Raw genomic sequence first — 22,456 nt, forward strand, 5'->3', positions numbered from 1 at the left:
CACATCCTTCAACTGCTACAGCTAATTATCAGTTACAGACATAACGTGCCGCGTTCTAGACGACACCCAGCAGCACAAATGAGCACATCCGGCCGTGCTTACAGCGGATCCCAGCAGCAGCAGCGAGGCATCCCACAAAGTATATTCCCAGAGTCTGTCCCCTGAGACCGTTACTGTTCAGACCCCGACAGGTACTCATCTGTCCAGGCAACTAACTAGCTGCATCATCTGGGTCTAAATCGTTACCTTCCAGGGGCGCCTGGGTGGCTCAGTCGGTTAATCGTCCGACTTTGGCTCAGGTCATGATCTCACAGTTCTTGGGTTTGAGCCCCGCGTCGGGCTCTGTGCTGACAGCTGGGAGCCTGGAGCCTGCTTCGGATTCTGTGTCTCCCTCGCTCTCTGCCCCTCCCCCACTCGTGCTCTCTCTCAAAAATAAACATTAAAAAATTAAATTGTTACCTTCCACTTCTGCCATTCCTCTCCTCCAACACCCTCTGGTCCCATCCCCAATTTTTACTTTGCATCTGCTTACATAGATTACTCCGTTTTCGCCTACATTTCAATCCTAGACCAGAAAGCAGAGGAGTGAATAAGTGGATGAATGTTCTCGATTAGAGCCAATACCCCCAACGTTTTCAAGTTTTCCATATATGACCACAATAAAGTGGGATGTCACCAATGCTTTTTTTTTTAGTGAAGACAACTGGCTTCAATGACAAAAACTGTGATGACTCCAACAGCCATGTTTGCTTTAAAGTCTTTATTATCCTGAATACAAAAGACAGAAGTCCTTGAGGATATAACAGAGTTCTTTATGTGGAAACATTATTTTTTTTTTTACAAGTGAAAAAATAAATACCTCTTGGAATAAAGGCTTATATGCTAATATGTGCCATAAAAAAGTAGAGTTTTAATATTTGACAAAATGTCTGTGCAAAGAAACAAATGCATAAACACATTACTGCTACATTAAGGCAATATGAAAAGTATACTCGGAAATCTCAGTAAAGTGACAGTGTAGGTTCCTAGCTTTAACTTAGCTAGTATTGCACCCAATAAGGTCATCTAGGTGTCCCGACGTCCTAGAAAACCCACAAGCTGACCAGCGTCCAAAATGCCCAAGTGGGAGTGGATAACTTGATTAAGAACAAAGAAACGAAGAAGCTCCAAACCCCTCTGAGACGTAGGGAGGGGACAACTGAACGTTAATACGTAAGCACTTACAAAAAAAAAAAAAACAAAAACAAAAACAAAAAGCATACAATCTCTAAGATACCTATGATAAGGCTGTAAAGGCTCGATGGCTCAAGCAAAAGCGACCCCACCGGATGAAGCTGGAGTTTTGGGGAGAAGTGGAGAACCCCCCGGTTTGTACACCGGGAAGCTTCATCTCCGCGAGCAACACTTGGCTTTCCGAGGAACGTGGGTTCCCTCTTCAACTTAAATAATCTACTCCACCAACTCAAGAGCCCAAGGAGTGAGGACTGCTCCACAGAAATCTTCTTACCAGACCGGTAGTGTCTTATAAATCGCAAGACGTGGGGGTGAGGAGACGGGGAGGGAAGAGGAAGCCGTGCACACTGAGTGACCGGTTTTCCACCAGCCAGACCGGTTTACATCGGGCAACCTGGTGATCAACCTTTTACAAGTCGCAGAATTGATCTTTGCGTCTGTTTGCCTTCCAATCATTCTTGACCAAGTTATAAAAACAGAAATGACATTAAAATGACGGTTTCTTTAAGAAAAATTTCCTATTAAAATGTTCAGAGCTCCATGACCGTACAAAAAGAACCAAGTAAATTCTTAAAACGAATTCTTACAAAATTTGCTGCAAGTAGGAAACTTACCTTGGGATACATTAAGGAGACTTAACAATATCCTTTCCTAAAGGGTACCCAACTTTTTGGCTATGCTGCCACTTAACTGACATCAAAGATTTGACTTATTCCTTTACTTGATCATAAGAAGAATGAGCCCAAGGAACATGTCTGTGTCCCAGAACCCTTCCTGGTCCCCACCACTGCAGGTGCGGATTCTACGCATGGTTTGTTTTGATGGGGAGGAATATTCTGTTGATTCTTCCTTTTTTTTTTTTTCTTTTTTAAACACTGCATGGCAGATGGGTGTCAGAGTACTTATTTTCTCCACGATCGTTTTTTAGTTTAAGTAATAGTGCAGTTCACGGAAACGTGGCTTGTCCAGTTAAGTGCACGACACGTCAGATCACGGTGAGGTTGAGGAGACTGGTGTGGGTCGGTAGGTAGACGTGTTGCACGTGTTCCACCCGCGACCTGCAGACCGGACAGGACTGGAAAAGAGAAGCCAACAGTATTTGTTAGGACACCTTCAAGGATGTGTCTTCAGTTTCACGTGTGGCGCCTACTCTGTTCCGTTTGCTAGTAAGTGGTGGTCACAATTATTTCTAGCTCTCCACCGGTAGAGATCTTTGTTTTCTAACGGGCTTGAAATTCTATACCTTACAAGGGGCTCAGAATATTGGGGAAAAGTATGAAGTGCAGGCAATTAGTTAGGTTTGCAGTCACGCGCTAAACCAGGCACAACGAGTGGCTGCTGAAGAACTATTGCCGTGCAAGAAGGCTGTGGTCCCTCCAGGGGCCAATTGTAACCCCTTCTGGCAGTGAGGCAGGAAATCTGAGACCCTTCCGGAGTCTGGGCAGCTGGCCGACTCAGACCAGCATCACTGGGTCGTGAATGCCATGTGGCCAGTGAACATGGCTCTGCTCTAAGTCACAGGTCACAGCGCCACATCCCCGGCTGGCTTCTCAGCAAGCGCTGTCCCTCCCCCACCTTTCCCCCCTACCTCCCGCCCCCCCCCCCCCCCCACACCACAGGGGAGCCTTAGGCATGGGGATCAGACCAAGTAGGTGGAAAAAGGCAAATCTGTGACGCTGCTGGAGAAATAACTCCTTGTAGTAGAACGATCTACTCTTCAGAAAGACAAAGGCATCCTGATGGCTCATTATAGGACCCTAAAAATAGTTCTGAAATTAGCAGCTTTTGAAGGACTGGATATTTAGGGCTTTTTTTTTTAATTTATTTTTTTAAATGTTTTATTTATTTTTGAGAGGGAGACAGAGCATGAGTCGGGGAGGGGCAGAGAGAGAGGGAGACACAGAATCCGAAGCAGGCTCCAGGCTCCGAGCTGTCAGCACAGAGCCCGACGCGGGGCTTGAACCCGTGCACTGTGAAATCGTGACCTGAGATGAAGTCAGACACTTAACTGACTGAGCCACCCAGGCGCCTCCCCTCCTACTTTTTAAAAATTTTTAAATGTATTGAGGGCTTCTTTTAAATAAAACCACACTGACATTAAGCAAACAGTTCTTAGAAATGAAAATGAACAGAAAAAATAATTGTAAGAGGAAATGTAAGGTGCAAGAAAGGAAAACATACATGACTTTTATTTTTTGTACTGATATTAAAATTAGTTTGACTTACTAAAGGCCAATCCAAGATGCCCCCTAGAGGCATATGGAGCCATCAAAGAAAATTAATCACAGATAATCACAGAGCAAACAATCCACCCATGGATAACTAGAAGGTAGCTATGACTAAAACCTCTTAAGTATTCTTTTTCAAGTATTTTACGTAAATAATAAAGACCATCCTCCTGAGGAGGCTGGGTGGCCCAGTCGGTTAAGCTTCTGACTCTGGATTTCGGCTCAGGTCATGATCTCACAGTTTGTGGGTTGGAGCCCTGTGTTGGGCCCTGTGCTGACAGCACAGAGCCCGCTTGGGATTCTCTCTCTCCCTCTCTCCCCCCCTCCTCAACTCTCCCTCTCTCAAAACAAATAAATGAAGTTAAAAAAATTTTTTTTAATTAAAAACATAAGAATAAATAAACAAACTTAAAAAACGAAACAAAACAAAAACCATCCTAAGCGTTGGGAAGTGGGAAGAGACACAAATGGAAGCTGCAAATCCTGAACCAGTGCTCGGGAGGCCTGGGTTCTAGCCCCCGGTCACCCCACTAAGACACGCTGCCCTGTGAATCTGAGCCTCATTCCCAGAACCTGAAAAAAGCCTACGGTTTACAGTAGTTACACTGTGGCAAATACTATGGCGATCCAAAATGTCCCCTTATAGCAACACCTCTGAGGTCCCCGAATGCGGGGACCCTAGCCGGGCGTGGCGGGGCCCTCCGGCTTGCACCTGGCACACAGCAGGTGCTCAGGAACCCCGGTCACAGTGGGGAGAGAGCCCTCCCGCCAGGGGAGGGCCGCCGAGCAACCATCACCTGCAGCTGGGCGGCGCAGCCCTCACAGCACACAGTGTGGCCGCAGGGGCAGAAGGCGGAGTTGATCTCCTCCTCGCAGCACACCATGCACAGCATGGCCTCCTTCAGCTTCCGCAGCTTCTCCTGGAGCGCCCTGGTCTGCTGGCAGCTGAGGCCCTCACAGCTGGTGCAGTTCAGGCCGCTGTCCGAGGACTTGAGTGGGGAGTTCGGAGGGCTGGGGTCGCTTCTCGAAACGAGGTCCACGACGCCGGCATTGTACAGGGCTCTCCTGGCGTGGTCGTACACCTCCTTAGATGTTCTTTTGATATCGAAGACGTACTTCTTGCCGAGGTTGATATTCTCATTCAGAAACAGAGACGCTAAGTGGCCCTTCAGGTCTCGGCTGTACTGCATCATGACGGCGCTGGTCACCGTGTCACACCTGCAGGGAGACGCGGCACATCAATACCTACAAGCCCAGGCACTTCTGTGACTCAGACCTTCAAATGCTGCCGTGAATGAGAATATTCTGTGGCAGCAGACATTTATATTCTTGTGTGCATGCCTGCAAGTAAATTCTTCCAGTGGTATCTGTGCTAAACATTTTCATGATTCTACCTCCAGGTTTCTCCAGTGTCCCCAAAGGACCTTGACGAAGGAGTCATAAACGCAGAAACAGGGAGCGCGCGCCCTCACCTCCGGGGACACAAGCAGTCGTCAAAAACAGCTTGTGGTGAGGAAAAAAGGACATTTTCTTCTTTCAAGTCCTGGCTTTTATGTTAAAAATTTCTACAAATTTTCCATTCTGCTCCAAGATTTGTGTGTCTACCTTAACATAAAAAAAGGTTAAGATGGCAATTAAATTTCTTAGCTTCAATTTCTCAAATATTTGGGTCAAATCACAAGTCTACCTTAAAGCACCTTCTGAAACGAGGGTATTGCTACTGTCAGTAAAAAAAAAAAAAAAAAAAAAAAAAAAAAATCCTTGTACTACGGAGTGAGGAATCGGGATATCGGCTCCCCACAAGGACGGTTAGGTCATCCTGTGGGGATGCGTTAAAGCCGTTGTGGGACGGGTCCAACCACTCAGAGCTCCCGGGAGAGGAGCTGCCGTGAAGAAAGAAGGCAAGAGAAGCGGGGGGAAGGGGTCTGTGCAGCTCACTCCCACCACGTTCTGTGGTAAAAGCAGCACCACGTTGAGAAGGCCCCCACCACCACGCAGAATAGAACGAACAAAATGTTCAAGAGCAGTGGATTTCTTGAATTCTGAACAAGATTCGTGGACACAGCGATACCAGAAAGCGTAGGCCCCTTGGTGGCACCTGAAAACTTAGAGCTGCAGACAGATGCTCGGGCTGTGGGGACAGAGCGCTACGTGCCTGTAGAAAGCGTGCGTCTCCGTTATCGCTCGGTAGAGCCCGCTGGCGGCCCTGGTGCTGATCATCTTGAACAAGAGCACGACGCTGTTTCCGGACTCCTTGGTGACGGTCAAGTACACGTTCTTCCCCGACTGGGTGGCCATCTGGACCACCGGGTAAGCAATCCTGAAACACGGGACGAGAAGGTGAGCAAGCCCGGAAGGAGAGGCCCGTCAGGGTGTGTGCCCTTTCGTAGGACTCTCCTGTGCTCAGGACCCCGCAGTAGAATCAGATCGCTCTAGGACTCCTAGTAAGCACTTGGCTCCCTAGTCATAGAGGCGCGTTGGAAACCAGTTGTGGAGAGAAGTGTTGGGAGTGATGCGCGTGTGCACGCGTGTGTAGGTGGAAACGAGAGTTTTACAGCAGTGAACGTACTTAAAAAATATTAACTCTGCCACATCAATACACTTGAGTTTGTAGTTTAAAGAGTAATTCAATGGTTATCGAGGCCTGACTCAAATTAATATACATACCCAAAATGAAACATTTCATCCCCAAAGGATAACTAATTGTCTAGCAAATCCCTTTCCAGTTTTATCTATTTTAATAATCAGAGCTACAAAGGGATATATGCACATTCGGGGCTGAAACAAAATGGAAGACGTAGGTACGTTACCTATTAATTGGGCAAAAGTCGTCTTTGCAAATGGAGATTCCTTCAGGTCCAACCCCGATGAGGAGTTTCTGCCCTTCACTGTCCCTCACGGAATGCCACTCTATGCCATAGTTTTCCATCGTGGACACGATTTGTAACACCTGGTATTCGGCAGAAGCCTGGCTGGTCCCCTCCAGCTCCTTATGCTTTGCCACAATGCTGCAGGATGCCAAAAGGGCAGAGAGGCGTGGACAGATTAACGCATGTGGTCCTTAGAGAGGAAATCTGTATCATTTTCCCTAGTGAATCATACAGACACTGCCATTTATGTGTAACACTTAAAGTGATATAGCAATGACATTTCATTTGTTTAGCAAATTTGTAATAATATACTTCTAAGACACTGCTCCAGATCTCAACTATTAGACATTTTAGTAAAAAAGCAAGTGGAGAGGCCGGATAGGGGTGAATTGGAAGAATTATGGAAAATCTCTAAAAACATACATGAGACGTTTTGTATGTAGGTACTTTTCGTGCAAGGGTCTACTTTGTAAGTTTCATTATAATATAGCATTATAGGGGCGTCTGGGTGGCACAGTCGGGTCAGTTAAGTGTCCAGCTTTGGTTCAGGTCATGATCTCGTGGTTTGTGAGTTCAAGCCCTGCAGTGGGCTCTGTGCTGATGGCTCAGAGCCTGGAACCTGCTTCTAATTCTGTGTCTCCTTCTTTCTCTCTGTCCCTCCCCCACTCATTCTCCCCACCCACCTCAAAAATAAACAAACATTAAAAAAATATATATATAGCATTCTAAGGGGTTGATTAGATCATCGGCAGGATTTATTCTGTCTACCGCGGCAGGCAGCCTCCAACACAGTCCTTGAAGATTCCCACCTCCTGGTATTCACACTCTTGTGCGAATCCCTTCACCTGAGTGCTGAGTGCCTGTTGTATTGATCACTGGCTGGATTCATAACTTGCTTCTAATGAACAGAATATGGCAGAAGTGGTAGGATGTCACTTCTGAGATTAAGTTCTAAAAAGACACTGACCTCTGTCTTGGGTGTTCTCTCTTGCTCTGACTTGGACTGCTGGTCCTGGGGGGAGCCAGCTACCTCGTTATGAAACAGCCCCTTCGAGAGGCCCATGCGGAGAGGGAATAAGGCCCTGCCAACACGCCACAAGAATCAACGTGGAAGGGGGCCCCTCCTTCGGCTGAGCCTTCAGATGACACTGAACTCTACCAACAGCCTGCCTGCAGCCTCGTGAAAGGTCTCGATCCAGAGAACCCAGTCAAGCCATGGCCAGATTCCTGACCCACAGGAGTGTGATATATAGTTATTAAGCCACTAAGTTTTGGGGTAACGTGTCCCCCAAGAACAGATAACTAAGATAACACCTATTTTGGCCTCTTTGTTTAGTCTTTGCTGGGATGAAGAAAATACTAACAGACATGACAGACTTTTGAAGAGACCTGCATTTTTAGATTTTTTTTTAATGTTTATTTTTGAGAGAGAGACAAGAGCAGAAGCGGGGGAGGGGCAGAGAGAGAGGGAGACACAGAATGGGAAGCAGGCTCCAGGCTCTGAGCTGTCAGCAAAAAGCCCAACTTGGGGCTCGAACCCACGAACCGTGAGATCATGACCTGAGCAGAAGTCGGCCACTTAACCGACTGAGCCACCCAGAGATTTGCATTCTTAAGAGTTCAGAGATTTAAAAAATTCCCGTTCCATAGCATTTTATATAAGGGCATAGATTTAGGTGGACTGTTTTGTGCCTGTAAATCTCTCAGAGGGAAGGCTGAGACTCTTTAGAACACAACTTAGCTAAACTGGAAAACGGCCTAGTCTTAACCTTACCAAATATCTGTATACATACTGTAGATTCATATTCTTTGGGAAATATGTATAAATTCACTAGATCTATGAATGTAAACAGTCACCTCCGCAGCAGCCTCACCTGTTCAAGGTGGCACTGGAGAGTTCCTTTGCACAGAGCTCCTCGTAGCTGTACTTGGCAGTGTTCTGATTATAGTCTCCGAACTTGGTTTGGGCCAGGAGGGCGCTGAGTTCCACTGCCTGCTCCGGGGAACACTGGAGGTGGCCGGCCAGGAGGGTCTCCTTGATATGCAAGAAAAAGATATGCCTGCAAAGCAATGTGACAATGAGGTTACCCTGGGGACTAGCCTGATGTCAAGCTCAACCGGGGGACTAGCTTGATGTGCAATCTCACAATCCCTTTTCGGTAAGGAACACACAGTCACTTAAAAAGCCACCCTGAAAACGCTCACCACTAAAAAACTTTTTTTTTTTTTTTGTTTTTAGTATGAAGGCAAAATAAACCTAAGGACTTTCGTCTCTCTGGAATAAAAAGCGTAACTCAGACAAAACAAATCTGAGACAAGCTCAGGAATATTCAAGTCAGCACATACAAAATAATCTCACAGAGGTTTCCGCATTTCATTTTTTTTTTAAAGAAATGCTGTTCACTTAAACCTGATCTTGACATGGACTTGGTATCTTAGATCCTCACCTTTATTCAAATGACCCCCAAATCTCTAGGCTTTGCCCCAACCACTGTAAGCATCCTATTCGGATGTCCGACTGCTTACAGACGTCTCCACTTGGATGTTCAGTATCCTAATTTCACGGTTCAAAACCCAACTCACTGCTTTCCTTCCCAAACCCACTTTTTCTCCCAGCGAAAACCAGAGACTCGTTTGGTATTTTACCCCAAGACCCGCTTTTGATTCTTCATTTTATTCCCATCTACTTTCTGTCTCTGAAAACTCCTTAAATCCAGTTACACTCTTCCCATTTTTACCTCAGATGTCCTACCTGGGGCTCTCAACCGTCAGAGAATTTACAATCTCCCCAAAGCTGATCTCTCTCGACTCTGCTAATCTACCTTCCAGGCTACTTGCTTCGGGGATAAGCTTGCCATCTCTCCGCTCAAAATCCTTCGAGAGAGGGGTGCCTGGGTTAAGCGCCCCACTTCGGCTCAGGTCACGATCTCACGGTTCGTGAGTTCCAGCCCCGCGTCGGGCTCTGTGCCGACGGCTCAGAGCCCGGAGCCTGCTTCGGATTCTGTGTCTCCCCCTCTCTCTGCCCCTCCCCTGCTCGTGCCGTCTCTCTCAAAAATAAACATTAAAATAAATAAATAAAAAATCCTTCGAGGGATCCCGACTGTTTGCCGAGGAAGCGTGCTGTTGGCGTGTACCCCAGCTTCTGTGGGTGTGGCCCCCGATGTCCAGCCACACAATCCGCCATTCCCTCCAGCCACTGTGCCCTGGGAAAGGGACAATTCCTCTTCCTGGAAAGACCGAGCACGCTCATGTCTCCACGACTCTCGTCTTGGCTGTTCCCTGTGTCCTGCGGGGTATTCTTTTTGTCCCCTCATTTAGATACCTTTCTGTCCACATCATCCGCAAGCTGTTTATTCCTCTCTTACAGTATTTGACATATTCTGATTTTCTACCACAGTTAGCTGCACGTAAGTGGATGTCTTAAGTGTCCCTGGCACCACAGAGCTCTACGAATGGATGTAAAACTGCACATGGCCTGTGGTCAGTTTCTTTCCCTACCTAAGTTGCAGTCCTTGTGTGCCTGCCCCAGTCGCATATGATACTACGCTCCGTTCACTATGAGGCACGTCAGACTTAGAAACTCCTAGGAAACTCCACGTAGGTTGCCTGCCAATCCAGCTCCGCCAAGATTCTCAACGGAGTATCCAAACTGCCACAGACAGGCCAGTCTAGATTATAAAATTGGTCTCTGGCAAACGTACAGGTATAACCTTCCTTTGATGACTTGTTATAGCCTCTCAAACTTGCTTAAATGCCACAATATTCCTTCCACTAACAACCGAATTACGACCAGCAGTAAAGCTCTAACACTGCTCTGAATAGGGCTCGTAAGCCCAGCTTCCCGCTTGAGCTGGGTATCCTTAACACTGCTTTTATGCTTTTATTTATACTCTCGTCTTACGTCTGACGTCCCCGGTGGAGGGAACAACATGAGCAGTGAAAGAAAAGCCAAGGGAAGAGGGGCTGAGACACACAAGGAGGGGCTCTACGGACAGTCTCACAATGTCAGGCAGGCAAGAGCCGTTAATCTTCCTTGAAGAGATGTTTGAATTCAATGTTTTGCGTGTTCTAGAACGATAAAGAAATATTTAAAATGATCACACTCTGCCAAATACTGCAGGGTTGTCTTTATCGAGAGCCCCGATGAAGAAATCACGGTAAGAACGCATAACAGCACTGAAAGGAGAGAAGCATGGTTTTTATTAACCCAAACATCTGTTAGTCTTTAAAGTATTTCTGACACGCTGCTAAACTGAGGAGGGGGTCCCTACTGGGGCAAAGAAATAAGCACGAAAATAACTCGTTCTGAAACAGCTATCTGAGCAGCGGAGGGCGGGCATTCCCCACGGGATGTCGGCGTCACGATGCGGCTTTGGCCTTCGAAAGCCTTTTTTAGATGACCATTTGGTAAACTTCATCTTGGTGAACGGATCTGTCTCTCTTCGCTGGGGCTGTGTTTGTAGGAGACACAAATCTGAACGTGTGCTTAAAGAAGAAATGGTGTGCTGTAGGATTTTAAGGGGGAATCCAAAAAACAAGTCTTCTAAATCTGATCTCTGCTCGTGTGGAAAGGTCTTTTCACGTATTGCCCCACGATCAACCTAGAGACTAGTCTTCTGCGTTATGCAAGAGTTGTGTGTAGCCTGCAACAGAAGACTTGCCAAATCTATCCGATTTCTTTTTCGGCACTGTTCACACCCGCTTCTGGAGAGGCAGCTGCCGAAATCAGGCAAAAAAGCAGTAACAGAGTATTAACAGGTGGTCAGCAGGGTGAGACCGAACGCCAATCTTTTCTAGGCCTGTGGGTCAGAATTTTTTAAACGGAGGAGAACAACCGGCCTTTTGTACGTACTCCGCATTCTAGGCCGAAATGCAATCGATACCCTGTGAGTGGAAGAATCCTCCCCTTTACTATTTACGTCAACTCTCCCGATACGGTTCTTCCTGCATTTTGCCAATTTCATGGCTATAAAACAACCTTTTCGTTTTGAGTCAACAAATATTTGTCATTCATTGCCTCTGTGCCAAGCCCTACCCTGGGGTTACAGTATGAACATATCTGATAGGTCCTTTTATAGATGGAACTTACAGCTTTTTCGTGTGAAGGTGCATATCCCTATCACAGTTAACTCCAGACACAAACTGGTTTTTGGGTGACAAATTTTTATGTTCTCCAGGAGAACGGCACCATGGAGCAGTGACAGCAAAGGTCACCAGCTGTGGTGAGCCATCAGCAGACTCTATTTAATGTGCTCTTTCTAACAGGGAAGATGACAGAGCTTGGAGACATTCCGATAAGGAATCCAGGGATGGCTCAACAGTTAGTGGGGTGATTTTTTTTTAAATGTTTACTTATTTTTGAGAGACACAGACACCATGGGGCGGGGGGCAGACAGAGAGAGGGAGACACAGAATCCGAAGCAGGATCCAGGCTCTGAGCCATCAGCACAGAGCCCGACGCGGGGCTAAATCTCATGAACTGTGAGATCATGACCTGAGCTGAAGTCGGACGCTTAACCGACTGAGCCACCCAGGGGCCCCTGGGGTGAGTTTTAAACAAGTATTTTTTTCCCAATCATTTTCTCTTGAACCATCTGCTCTGTAACTGTCTGGTTCATGGATTCTTCCCCATTCCTTTTTTTTTTTTGTAGAGTGGGTGAAAGGTTACTGATAATATCAAAACAAGCAGATGTGGACAAAGAGGTCTTGCCTGCAGTGAATTTTTTTAAATTTTTTTATCTAAAGATCAAAAGCGGTAGACCTATCTAATTCACTTGAGGCTACGTGCTAGAATCACAAACAGAAAGCCTTTGGGAAAAAACTTACTTCTTAGTCTTAAGTAAATGTCTGTGAATATGTCCTGCAGACATAGGCTCAAACTGCATTTTCTATTCTTCTGGCTGCCTGGTTCTTCAAGGTTTTACTCAGTTACTAAGAGAGTGGATCCTGTCGATGAGTGGATTGGTTGGAGGCCCAAAGTGAAACATTCTGGCTAACTTTGCATCATGGGTAGAAATGAACTCCCACGTGTTGTAGCCTTATGGAAGATTTGAAAACAAACAGAGTATGACGGAAACGCCCCAGTCTCGTTAAAAAAAAAAAAAAAAAAAAAAAAAACAGTCACATATCCTTAATACATTTGTTTCAGAGTACCTCAAATTTCCTCTACTTTAAAAATTAATTCCTTTCCATAGTTTTAAGGAATACAGTTAGGTCATTTATCTTTTAACGACCGTAAGCAGAGAACTGTCCCCTGAACGCTGATTTGTCTCATAAAGAAATCATCTGATAATCAAAGCAGAACCTTCTGCAAACCAACGGGAGTCACTGACCTGTCCACCATAGGCAGTTATGCCCAATCACTGCCCTCCAGTATCTTCCCAGTGACATCATTTTGAAGAACTTTCTTGTGACACAAATGTAAATCAACTATATCCACATTCACTGTTAGACTCCGCATTTAAGTAACTAACCTAAAACATCTTTCAAATGGCTAAGAATCTATGAACAGCATTTCTTCCCGAGACCTGACTCACTGAACCTGGCCATCCCATCCGTTGGTGATGGCTGGTGTGTTCCCCACCCAGTTAGACCCCCTCTGAGATCATCCCGGAGTGTGTCTGCCTCAGTCCAATGAGCCATTTAACCACATCAGTTTGTTTTAAACCAAACTAACTGCCAAATCACATTTAAAAACTATCGAATAAAAAAAGGGGACACCGGGCTGGCTCAGTTGGTAGAGCGTGTGACTCTTGATCTTGGGATCATGAATCCGAACCCTATACTGGGTGTAGAGATTACTGGATAAAAACCTAAAAAAAACTATCAAATAAGAAAAAATTACTATACATGTTTTTGTTTTGGATCTTAAATTCCACCGAAACAAAAAGCAGTTCCCGATGGCCTGTAGGCCTAAACGTAAAAGTTAAAACCGTAACACTTTTAGGACACATTGGAGAATAGCTCCATGACTTGGGGGGAGGAAGGTAGGCCAAGGTTTCTCAGGACACAGCAAGAATCCTAAGGGAGAAAAACTGATACGTTAGACTTGACCAACATCAGACATTTCTACTCATCAAAAGGCATTAAGAAAACAGGCAAGCCCCAGGAGAAAATACATTTACAAGACGTATCTCTGACCAAGAAGTGGTATATATAAAGAATAGGTATGGCTCGAAAGCAAAGGTAACAACGCGGTAAAAATGGGTAAATGACCTGAATAGATACTTCACAAAAGAAGATGTAGGAAAGGTCAATAAGCACATGACAAAAGTGTTTAACGTTACTGATCAAGAGAGACAAATCCAGGGCACCTGGGTGGCTCAGTCGGTGAAGCGTCTGACTTCAGCTCAGGTCATGATCTCATGGTTCATGGGTTTGAGCCCTGCGTCGGACTCTGTGCTAACAGCTCAGAGACTAGAGTCTGCTTTGGATTCTGTGTCTCCCTCTCTCTCTGCTCCTCCCTCACTCACACTCTTGCACTCACTCTCTCTCTCTCAAAAATCAACATTAAAAAAAAGTTAAAAACAAAACTAAACAACCACCTCCTCTGTGATCCAGCTTTTCCATTCTTAGATTTACTCAAGAGAAATGAAGATACAGGTCTACAAAAGATTGTACTTGCAATGTTCACAGCAGCTTTACTCACAATAGCTGGAAAACAGCTATTCATCAATAGAAGGACGGGTCAACAAACAGAAGTAGATTCGTAGGGCGAAATACTATCTAGCAATGAACAAGCCATCGATATATATCAGTATGATGAATCTCTAAAAAATACATAATGAACAAAAGAAGCCAGACGCTGCGTGATTCCATGTGTGTGAAGTAGATCTATGCCGGAAAAACAAACCCTGTTTGTGGAGGGGCGGGAGGGAAGGCGGGGGGCGAGGACTGACTGCAGATGGGCCTGAGGGAACTTTCTGGAGTGCCGGTAATAGTCTACATCTTAATAAGGATTTTGTTTAAACAGACACATCTGTTTGTTAAAACTCATCAAACGGTATAATTAGGATTCGTGCATTTCATCATATGTAAATATTTTATCAAAAGAAAAAAAAAAAAGAACTGTAGACAAATATGGAGCTCTACTTAATGATATGCATACTGAAGTATTTAGGGGGAAGTGTATGTATCCACAACTTATTTTGAAAAGCATCAGAAATAAACGTGTGATAAAGCAAGTATATTAAACTGATTAAGTGGTTAACAGTAGAACCTAGATGGGGGTATTGGTGTTCACTGCAAAAATCTTCAACTTACCTGCATGTTTGGAAATTTTCGTAAGAGGTTGAGGAAATAACACTAGTGAAAATCCTCAGGGTCAGGTTAGGAATTCAAATGAATAGCTTCTTACACCTCAAATGAACTATCAGATCTCCTCCACTCCATGGAAGGCTTGCAACTGAGAAAGAGTCATGGCCAAGTAATGACCAAGTCAAGTCTCTATTCAGCTTAAGGGAATCCTTCTCAAAGCCCAAAATGCAAAATGGGAACCATGGACAAATTCGCTCTTCCTAAGGTTCCAAAGCATTTAAAAGATACAGGAGTGGGGGGTAAGGGAAATCCCCAACATCAAAAGCAATGACAACCCACACCAGAAGCACTTGGAAAAAACAGGATTACTTGCTCACAACAGATACCTGACCCAGGCAAGCAAAAATCCAGCAATCCTGTCGTTTAAAAGTGTTAGCTACAATCTCTCCCAAGGGTCTAGATTGTGGTGAGTGCCATTCTAGAATGAGGAGGGGTCTGGAGGCAGGCTACAGTGGGGGCAGGACTCAGAGAATAAGTGTGCCTGGTGCCCCTGGAGTCTGACCCTATGTGCCATCTAAAGAGTCAAGTTTTATTTAAAACTACATATTTAAAATTAAAAGTTCACTTGTGTTGCATGAAAAATCAATAATGTTCTTTGGATCCTTCATACAAATATACAAGTACGAGACATTGATGAAGATACTGAATGTGCCCAGATGGGAGATCTGTGGCTAAAATAAACAGACAATAATGCAAACAGCCTACACTCTGAGCAAAAAGAAAGAGTTAATAGATAAATTAGAATTCAGAAATCTAATCAATTCTTTCTGGAAACAATATACAAGTTTGTCTTACTTTCCTGGGGCCTATTTTGAGTTTGGTCATTTAAAAAAAAAAAAACAAAGGGAATGTGCCATTCTACTCTTAGGCACAGAGTCGATATGTAAAACACAGTGACGCCTTTATAGCAGATAAATATTGTTGTGACATCCTACCCATCGTGAATCCTAAAAGGTAAATTATGTTAAGCAACCTTTACCAACAGTGACAATGTGTTGAAAGATCTCAAACATCATTGCAGGCCCTGGCTAAGATCCGTATGATTTGGCTGGAACACATTCAAGATTACCACCTCAAATCTGCCCATGGTTGCATGTGGCATTTGCTCTGTGGATTTCAACGGTGCTCTCTTCTCTAGATCTTGACATCTAAGTGATTTTTGTTGCGAGAAAGGGAAAAATTGGGTTTAGGAAGTACTTAGAACCTATAAATTGGTTGAAAATTAGATTTAAGAGAGCCTCTAGCTTGAAAACTATCTGAACTTCACAGAAGGTCCAGGCAAGTGGTAGTTTATTTTAGATGAGAACTAACAGCCACAAGAAACAAATGGCTTGGGGTGAAGTGGAGAGGCCGAAGGAAGGAAGCAAAAGAATGCCAAGCGCTGAGCAAACCCTTAACAGAGAATAATCCCTACAATACATTTTTTAATGGTGAGAGGTCTCTCAGATAGTCTTAAACTTTTCAGTTCATAGAAGCAAACTGGCGAACATCAGTTCACTAAGAAAACTTATATTATTCATGCCCGTTAACTCCATCTCTATTTATCTCTAATTTCTTAATTCATTGTTTCACCAAATGTTTATGCACCAGGCACTTGCTAGACTCTGGAGATACGATGTTGATCAGTCCCCTGCTTCATGAATTTAAATTATTAGAGTAGCTGACAATAAACAAATTGTCACATAGGTAAACAGTAGTATTATACGCTCATTAGATGCTATAAAGGAAAGCTACGTGATGCCTTGGGACACTTCAGTCTCCTGAGCAGGGCCCAGCGGATGCTTTTCAAAGGAGTGATGAATGAGTGGAGCCTGGGAGACAGCAGGATTTAACAAGGGACAAGTCAGACTCAACACCCCTCGCTCGCATCACTGAAATCTTGATGAGACTCAACGCTCAGCATTACAGCATCTCCCTGAACAGTTAGTTCAGGACTCATGGAACCCTTGTATCGAGGCTGATTTCTGGGAGAGAATTCGGGTGTCGTTGAGTCTTAACGAAGCCCGAGTGCAAAGACCACAGAACTCTGCTAAAATGCGGCAAAGTTCCGGAGAAACAGATTTTATTGGCCGTGGATGGTATGATCACCATTTCTGAAGACGAAGCATATAATTCTCTAACCTCTGGCTGTGAAAACGTTGACAAAATCTGGTCTGAATTGCTGTGACTAACCGAGAGCCTTTGAAAGGCAAGAATTTCAAAGATCATTATTATTTCAGATCTACTTCCAGAATACATTAGTTTCACTTTTAGTTTCAATCCACAGCATGGCAAACATCTGCTGGATATACCTGCTTGTCTCTCTGTCTCTCAAATGTGCCAGCTGAGTCTGGACAAGACTCTCTGTTTACTTTCCAGACCCTCATTCAAAGGCAAACGTAATAATCTGGGTAAAGAATCTAAAATTAGGCCAAATCCGAGCCCAGATTAACTGTATCAATCTAAGCAGACATGTGATATAGTTGGGTGTTTTGGGTTTTTTGTTTTCAGAAAAATATACTTAGGGAAACATGAAGGAAAATAGAGGGGAAGCAGAAGCAAAGGAAAAAAAAATTACTGCTAGAGGGGATTTTAGAGACAAGCTCTTCTTGGCCTTTTAAGAGAAATGAAGTGGGGTGGGGGGGTACTCAGTCTTGGAAGTCTGTATACCCTGGTAGTTGGGGGCTGGGCTGCACTGAGAATGCAGGGCCTCTGCCGCCCCCCACCTCGGCTCCCCCCTCCACCGCCGCCCTCCCCCCCAGTCTCCAGTTACAAACAGGCCCTCCAGCCTATTCCCCAGCAGCCTCCCTAGCCTCTTGCAAACTAACAGATTCACTGCCCCCACTTAGACCAGCTCTACTGTGAGTACATTGCTTTAATTCTCCACAGAGGCCAATTTGGCCAGGATATTTCAGCCCCATTTAATAAACTGTCCAGACACTTTTCAGTATACTGAACGTACCCTCATGACTTGACTTTGAGATGGTACAAAAATCACCACTCATAACCGAACTGGCAAAGCTGGGCTTACGGACAACACACGCAGATCTATTTTATTTTCATGGCATTTTACATAAATATTTTATAATGAACTGTTAAACATCAAAAAGTTCACCAGCCAGCTTTATCTGGCTAACATGACGCTAGGGAAAATAAGTAATTGTGCTCTGTCGTATCATGTACATAAAAACAACGCTAATTGTGACTTTTTTGGACCCAGGACAACTTCTCATCCTAATGAAAAGGCACAAATGCTAATTACAAATCGCTTTAGCTATTAAAAGCAGAATGCTGTATAAACTTGAGGAGGCATTTTCTTCAAATTCTGCATTTTGGGCAAACCTCCTGAAAACAAGTAATATTCACCAATATTTTAAAAGCAAGTCAAATGCTTAGATCACACTGATTTTTCAATAAGATTTCAAAAGGAACTAAGATCAATTAAAATTACCTGGGCTAACTAGGTATGTGCCTTCTCAGAGTGCTATGAGGCATGAGTCTCAGGAGTTAAAGTCAATTGAGTCAGTGTAACAGGAAATTTTATTTCAATTCTAATTCACAGAATATCTTGCATAAATAAAATGGACTTGATAATGGTTATTAACTCACTTGCAAAAAAGCACAGGTAAAGACCATCTAGTGGCAAATTTTAAAGTCTGTAACCATTCATAATATAAATGTATCATACTATTATGACCGCAGCCTTTGCTTAAATGATGTATTTGGTCCTCTAAGCCTCTGCAGGTTTAAAAAATGAATTTGTAAAAAAAAAAAAAAAAAAAAAAAAATGAATTTGTAAAAAAAAAAAAAAAAATGAATTTGTATCATCAAAATGGATTTGCCTCTGGAGGCCCAGAAATTATTGCGAAATCATGACAGAACCACACAATGAAAACTCCAATATGTTATAATATATACGTGTGTTTCTGTATCCTTTTACTCTAGTCCAATTTATCACACTGAAGGGCACAGTGGAAACTTTCACAAATCAGCTTTAAGTTAGACAAACACCCCAAACCAGACAACCCCCCCCCCCCCCGAAACCAACTTATTCTGATTAATATACACAGCTAAGACATCCTTAAACATGCAATCATGTGGATATTTTTCAAGACATTTTCAGGAGCACTGAGAATTCAATATAGTAGTTTGTCTCAGAAAAAAAAAAATTGAACATCTCCTTCACCTTTGAAAGTGCAGCAACAAGGAGAGATTTCCAATTCAAATAGTACCTCAAAAGATGTTTCTATCAGTTCTTAAGTAAACAAACAAACCACATGCTAACACCTCTTAAGGGGTTTTGCTCACTTACCATTACTCAAGATTGTCACACTCCCATTTCTCATGTGTAAGGGCAACTTTCCAAACCAAAGGATTATGAAAAATAGTAGAATTTAGATCCTGAGTTTGTTGTGTTTAAAAGTCATTTTTTTTTTCTTTTTGGTTGTTGTTGTTTGTTTGTTTGTTTGTTTACATGCCACTCTAAGATTTAGGTCTCTTGCATTTCAGCAATAAATACTGAACACTACTTTCCTAATCTGGCTCATCCTTGAGAAGTATTACAGTCAGTCCAGGAGAGAAAACATTTCTGTTGGAAAAAGGAAACCGCATGCCCTAGTCGCCTACCACTACTGGTGGTTTTCTAGAAGATAAATTTAACAGTCTAAACAATCACATGTAAACATGTTTGTGGGCTGGAGATTGGCTACACCTTACAAAGTTTTCAAGAAACGTAAAAAGTTAAAAAAGAAATCTGCATTAAGTGGGACAGAGCTCTTTGCTACATATTGTAATCTGACACTAGGCTGAAGTTGACTAAGTTTAAGTAACCCAAGAGGAACTGTTTCCTGCTTTCTGTTAGAACACTCTACAATGACCTGTATTAACACTGCTGAGACAGAGGTTACTATCGGGCATTAGATGCTGCTATCAGGAAGTCAGTTGCGTTTCTAATTTTTTCCCTCCTGTGCCGTGGCACTGATCCTGAGTGTTAGTAAGACTTCAACCCTGCTCCCTTGTTGTTTATAAAGACAAGAAAAACCACAGGAAGAGCTAGAAAATGTACCTCAGGCCAACTAGGCGGCTCCCTGTTCACCTCGACAAAAGGGCTGTGCCGTGCAAAACTTCTCAGTTATGAACCAACTCACTCTGCAGCAAACAAATTTGCCTGTGAACATCTCTGGGGAGGTGCAACGGCCCTTTCTCAGCGGAATCAAAGGTCTGGTTGACATTGGTTTAGTTCAGCATCACTTTACCTAGTCTGCTCCTGTAAGATGAGATGAGGTTCCACGAAGAACTTGACTCTCAGTTTGAGCCGGTAAGGGGCTAGCCCATCCATCTGCTGGGAGATCCGATTTCTCAGATTTAGCCATAAACTTTCACCTTTGCTACCCGTAAACTGCAGTCCAAAATAATCAACTTCTATAATTCCCAACCGCCTGCACACCTAAAACAAAAATGAATGCAGCATGGATGAGCAAACAGTCCATGTAGTCAAAGCAAAACTCAAGGACTCCATCTGGGTCTAAGATCCCTGCCTACTTTTTGCAAAGTTCAAGGAAGGTGTTACAATTCCTGCCTTAAAGCTGTAACAACAAAGTTCTAAGCTTCCAGTGTTGCTACACCACTAGTGAGGCTTGTGCTTCCTTAACACCGAGGAGATGGTCGATTGCAGTAGAGAAAAAGGAGTCCTTAAAACCAGCCTTCCAGAAAGGCTGAGGAAAGGAATCTACGGGGTATTTTCCCTCTTATTCCCATCACGGGAATTCCCTCCACCAGCACAATCTGCACAGCTGATCTGGCAGATTATCTGGACAATTTTAACCATCTGGACTCCAAAAAAACAAACACGCCGAGGAAACACGCCACAAGTGTCAGCGAAGCTTGTTAAAAGAGGTTTTCCAAACATCTCAGGTCTGGGGGGTTTTCAGGGCATGGCGTCCCACTGGAGATCAAATTTGCTGTCTGTCATACCCATATGCACTGTTTGGAACCATTCTTCTTTACTCCTTAGGAAACACGAGCTTTAAAGACAACGGAGGGGTGGATGACCAAAAACCCAAGGTCCTCTCGAGCCCCGCAAACCGGCAGGTGCAGGTGAACGGTCCATTTCAGAAGCAGCAAGAGACAAGGGCCGGGCTTGTCTGCCAAGCAACCCCAGGGACCAGCGCCGGCCAGCAGCCACCTCATCTGGGGACTCGGGTGGCGCTGCCAGGCCCCGCGGGGACCCGAAAGGCGGCATCATGCACACACCTGCGGCAGGTGGGCTGGACCGCCTTCTTCCGGGAAAGTGCGGGACTGGGAGTGGGGTGGGGGGCAGGGTGGGAGCTTCCCCCCCCCCACCACGCGCTCCCAGCGTGCGGGGACCGCGTGCCCCACGGCCACGGGGAGGAACGGGGGGCGGGCCGGGCGCCTGGGGCGCGCTCACCCCCCCCAAACCGCCCCCCCCCGGCCGCCGCCGCAGCGCCGCCCGCCCCCTGGCAGGCGGCGAGCCCCGGAGCCCGGCGCCGCCGCGAGGCCCCTCCGCCTCGGGGGACCGGCCGGGGCCCCCGCCTGGCCCCTCGTCGTCACCTGGTTGAGGCAGTCCTCGCCGTTGGCTTTCGCCTCCACCTCCACCTCCATCAGCACCGCGTCCGGCCTCGTCACATAGCACAGCATGGCTGGGGCCGCCGCTGCCGCCACAGCCGCCTCCTCTTTGGTGTGCGCGGGGCTGCCGCCTCGCCACCGCTCAGACCCAGCCCCGGGCTCGGCGAGGCTGGCCCTCGGGAGGCTGCAGCGCCGCAGACCCGTGCTCCGCGCCCCCCGCGCCCTCCCCGCCACCCCCTCGCCAGCCCGCCCGCCCGCCGGCTGCCCCGGTCTCCGCGGCGGCGCCGCACTCCAGCAGCCCGACTGCCTGCGGCGCTACAGGGACTCCTCTGATATAGTGGCCCCGCCCCCTCCGGCTGGGGCTCCCGCCAATCACGGCGGCCCCGCCCCTTCTCCGCCGCCCCGCCGGCCAATAGCGGCGTCCGCTCGGCCGCGGCCCGACCTGCCAGCGCCGGCCGAGTTTCCCCGGGCCGCCTGGGGAGGTGGCAGCTTGCGGACGCCGAGGGCTTGCGGGAGGAGGGCGGCCCCGGGACGGGAAGGGACGTACCCGCCGCCTCTGCCCGCTGGGCGACGCTGCTCGGAGCGGGCGGCCGCCCGGCGCGCGGAGCGGGGGGCGCCTCTTTTGCGGGCTGGAATGTACGGCGACGCGACGCCTCCGAGCTGCTGCTGTTTTTCAGAAGCCTTGGGTCGATCGCGGAACGCATTTCGGGAGGTGAACATAAAAAGGAAAGCGAGCAACCCCAACGCCAAAAGCAAATCGTCTTCCCCTGGGGTTTGCCACGGTGGGTTGTTGGAAGGCGGAATGGCTGCTCCTCATTTTAGACCTCGTCCGTGGAAAAACAAAACCTGAGCATAAAAGTTTTTGCAGAGGACCAATGAGCCAGGGAACTTGATCTAGTGCTTCTGTATAAATCCTCCCTGGAGGCTTCTATTTACTGGTTGTGCTCAATCAAGACACCTTACAGGGCTCTAAGGCCCTCTCTCGGGGTATCGCATCTTGTCTCATGTGTTATTCATTCATTAAACGTTAATTGATCACTTGCTGGGCTGCCAGTCCCTTTTCTCAGGCAACCAGATGTTATCCCCATCTTGAAGGTTAGGGACTTATCTCAGAACCGAACAGGTGGTATAACCTCAGTAGTAGCTATTAACAATTTAAGGCCTACAGCTCTTCACTCACTTGTTCCTCTTTGCCGGTACATTAGTTAGCCTACCTCTTTGGTTTCTTTATAGGAGAAATGAAAA

At 45.8% G+C, this 22,456-nt stretch overlaps 1 protein-coding gene across 1 annotated transcript; it reads right to left on the reverse strand.

Annotated features, from left to right (window-relative positions):
• Nucleotides 1–745: 745 nt before the first annotated feature.
• LOC122219542 (myosin regulatory light chain interacting protein) lies at nt 746–21,438 on the reverse strand. Its single transcript, XM_042937851.1, has 7 exons — nt 21,197–21,438; nt 19,882–20,072; nt 8,206–8,391; nt 6,272–6,469; nt 5,617–5,781; nt 4,259–4,679; nt 746–2,308 (listed from the first exon to the last, which is right to left on the reverse strand). The coding sequence occupies exons 1-7, from the start codon at nt 21,281–21,283 to the stop codon at nt 2,219–2,221; spliced, it is 1,338 nt and encodes a 445-aa protein (XP_042793785.1). The 5' UTR covers nt 21,284–21,438; the 3' UTR covers nt 746–2,218.
• Between the last annotated feature and the right edge of the window lie 1,018 nt (nt 21,439–22,456).

Source organism: Panthera leo, chromosome B2 (assembly GCF_018350215.1).
Source record: "Panthera leo isolate Ple1 chromosome B2, P.leo_Ple1_pat1.1, whole genome shotgun sequence".
Classification (NCBI taxonomy): domain Eukaryota; kingdom Metazoa; phylum Chordata; class Mammalia; order Carnivora; family Felidae; genus Panthera; species Panthera leo.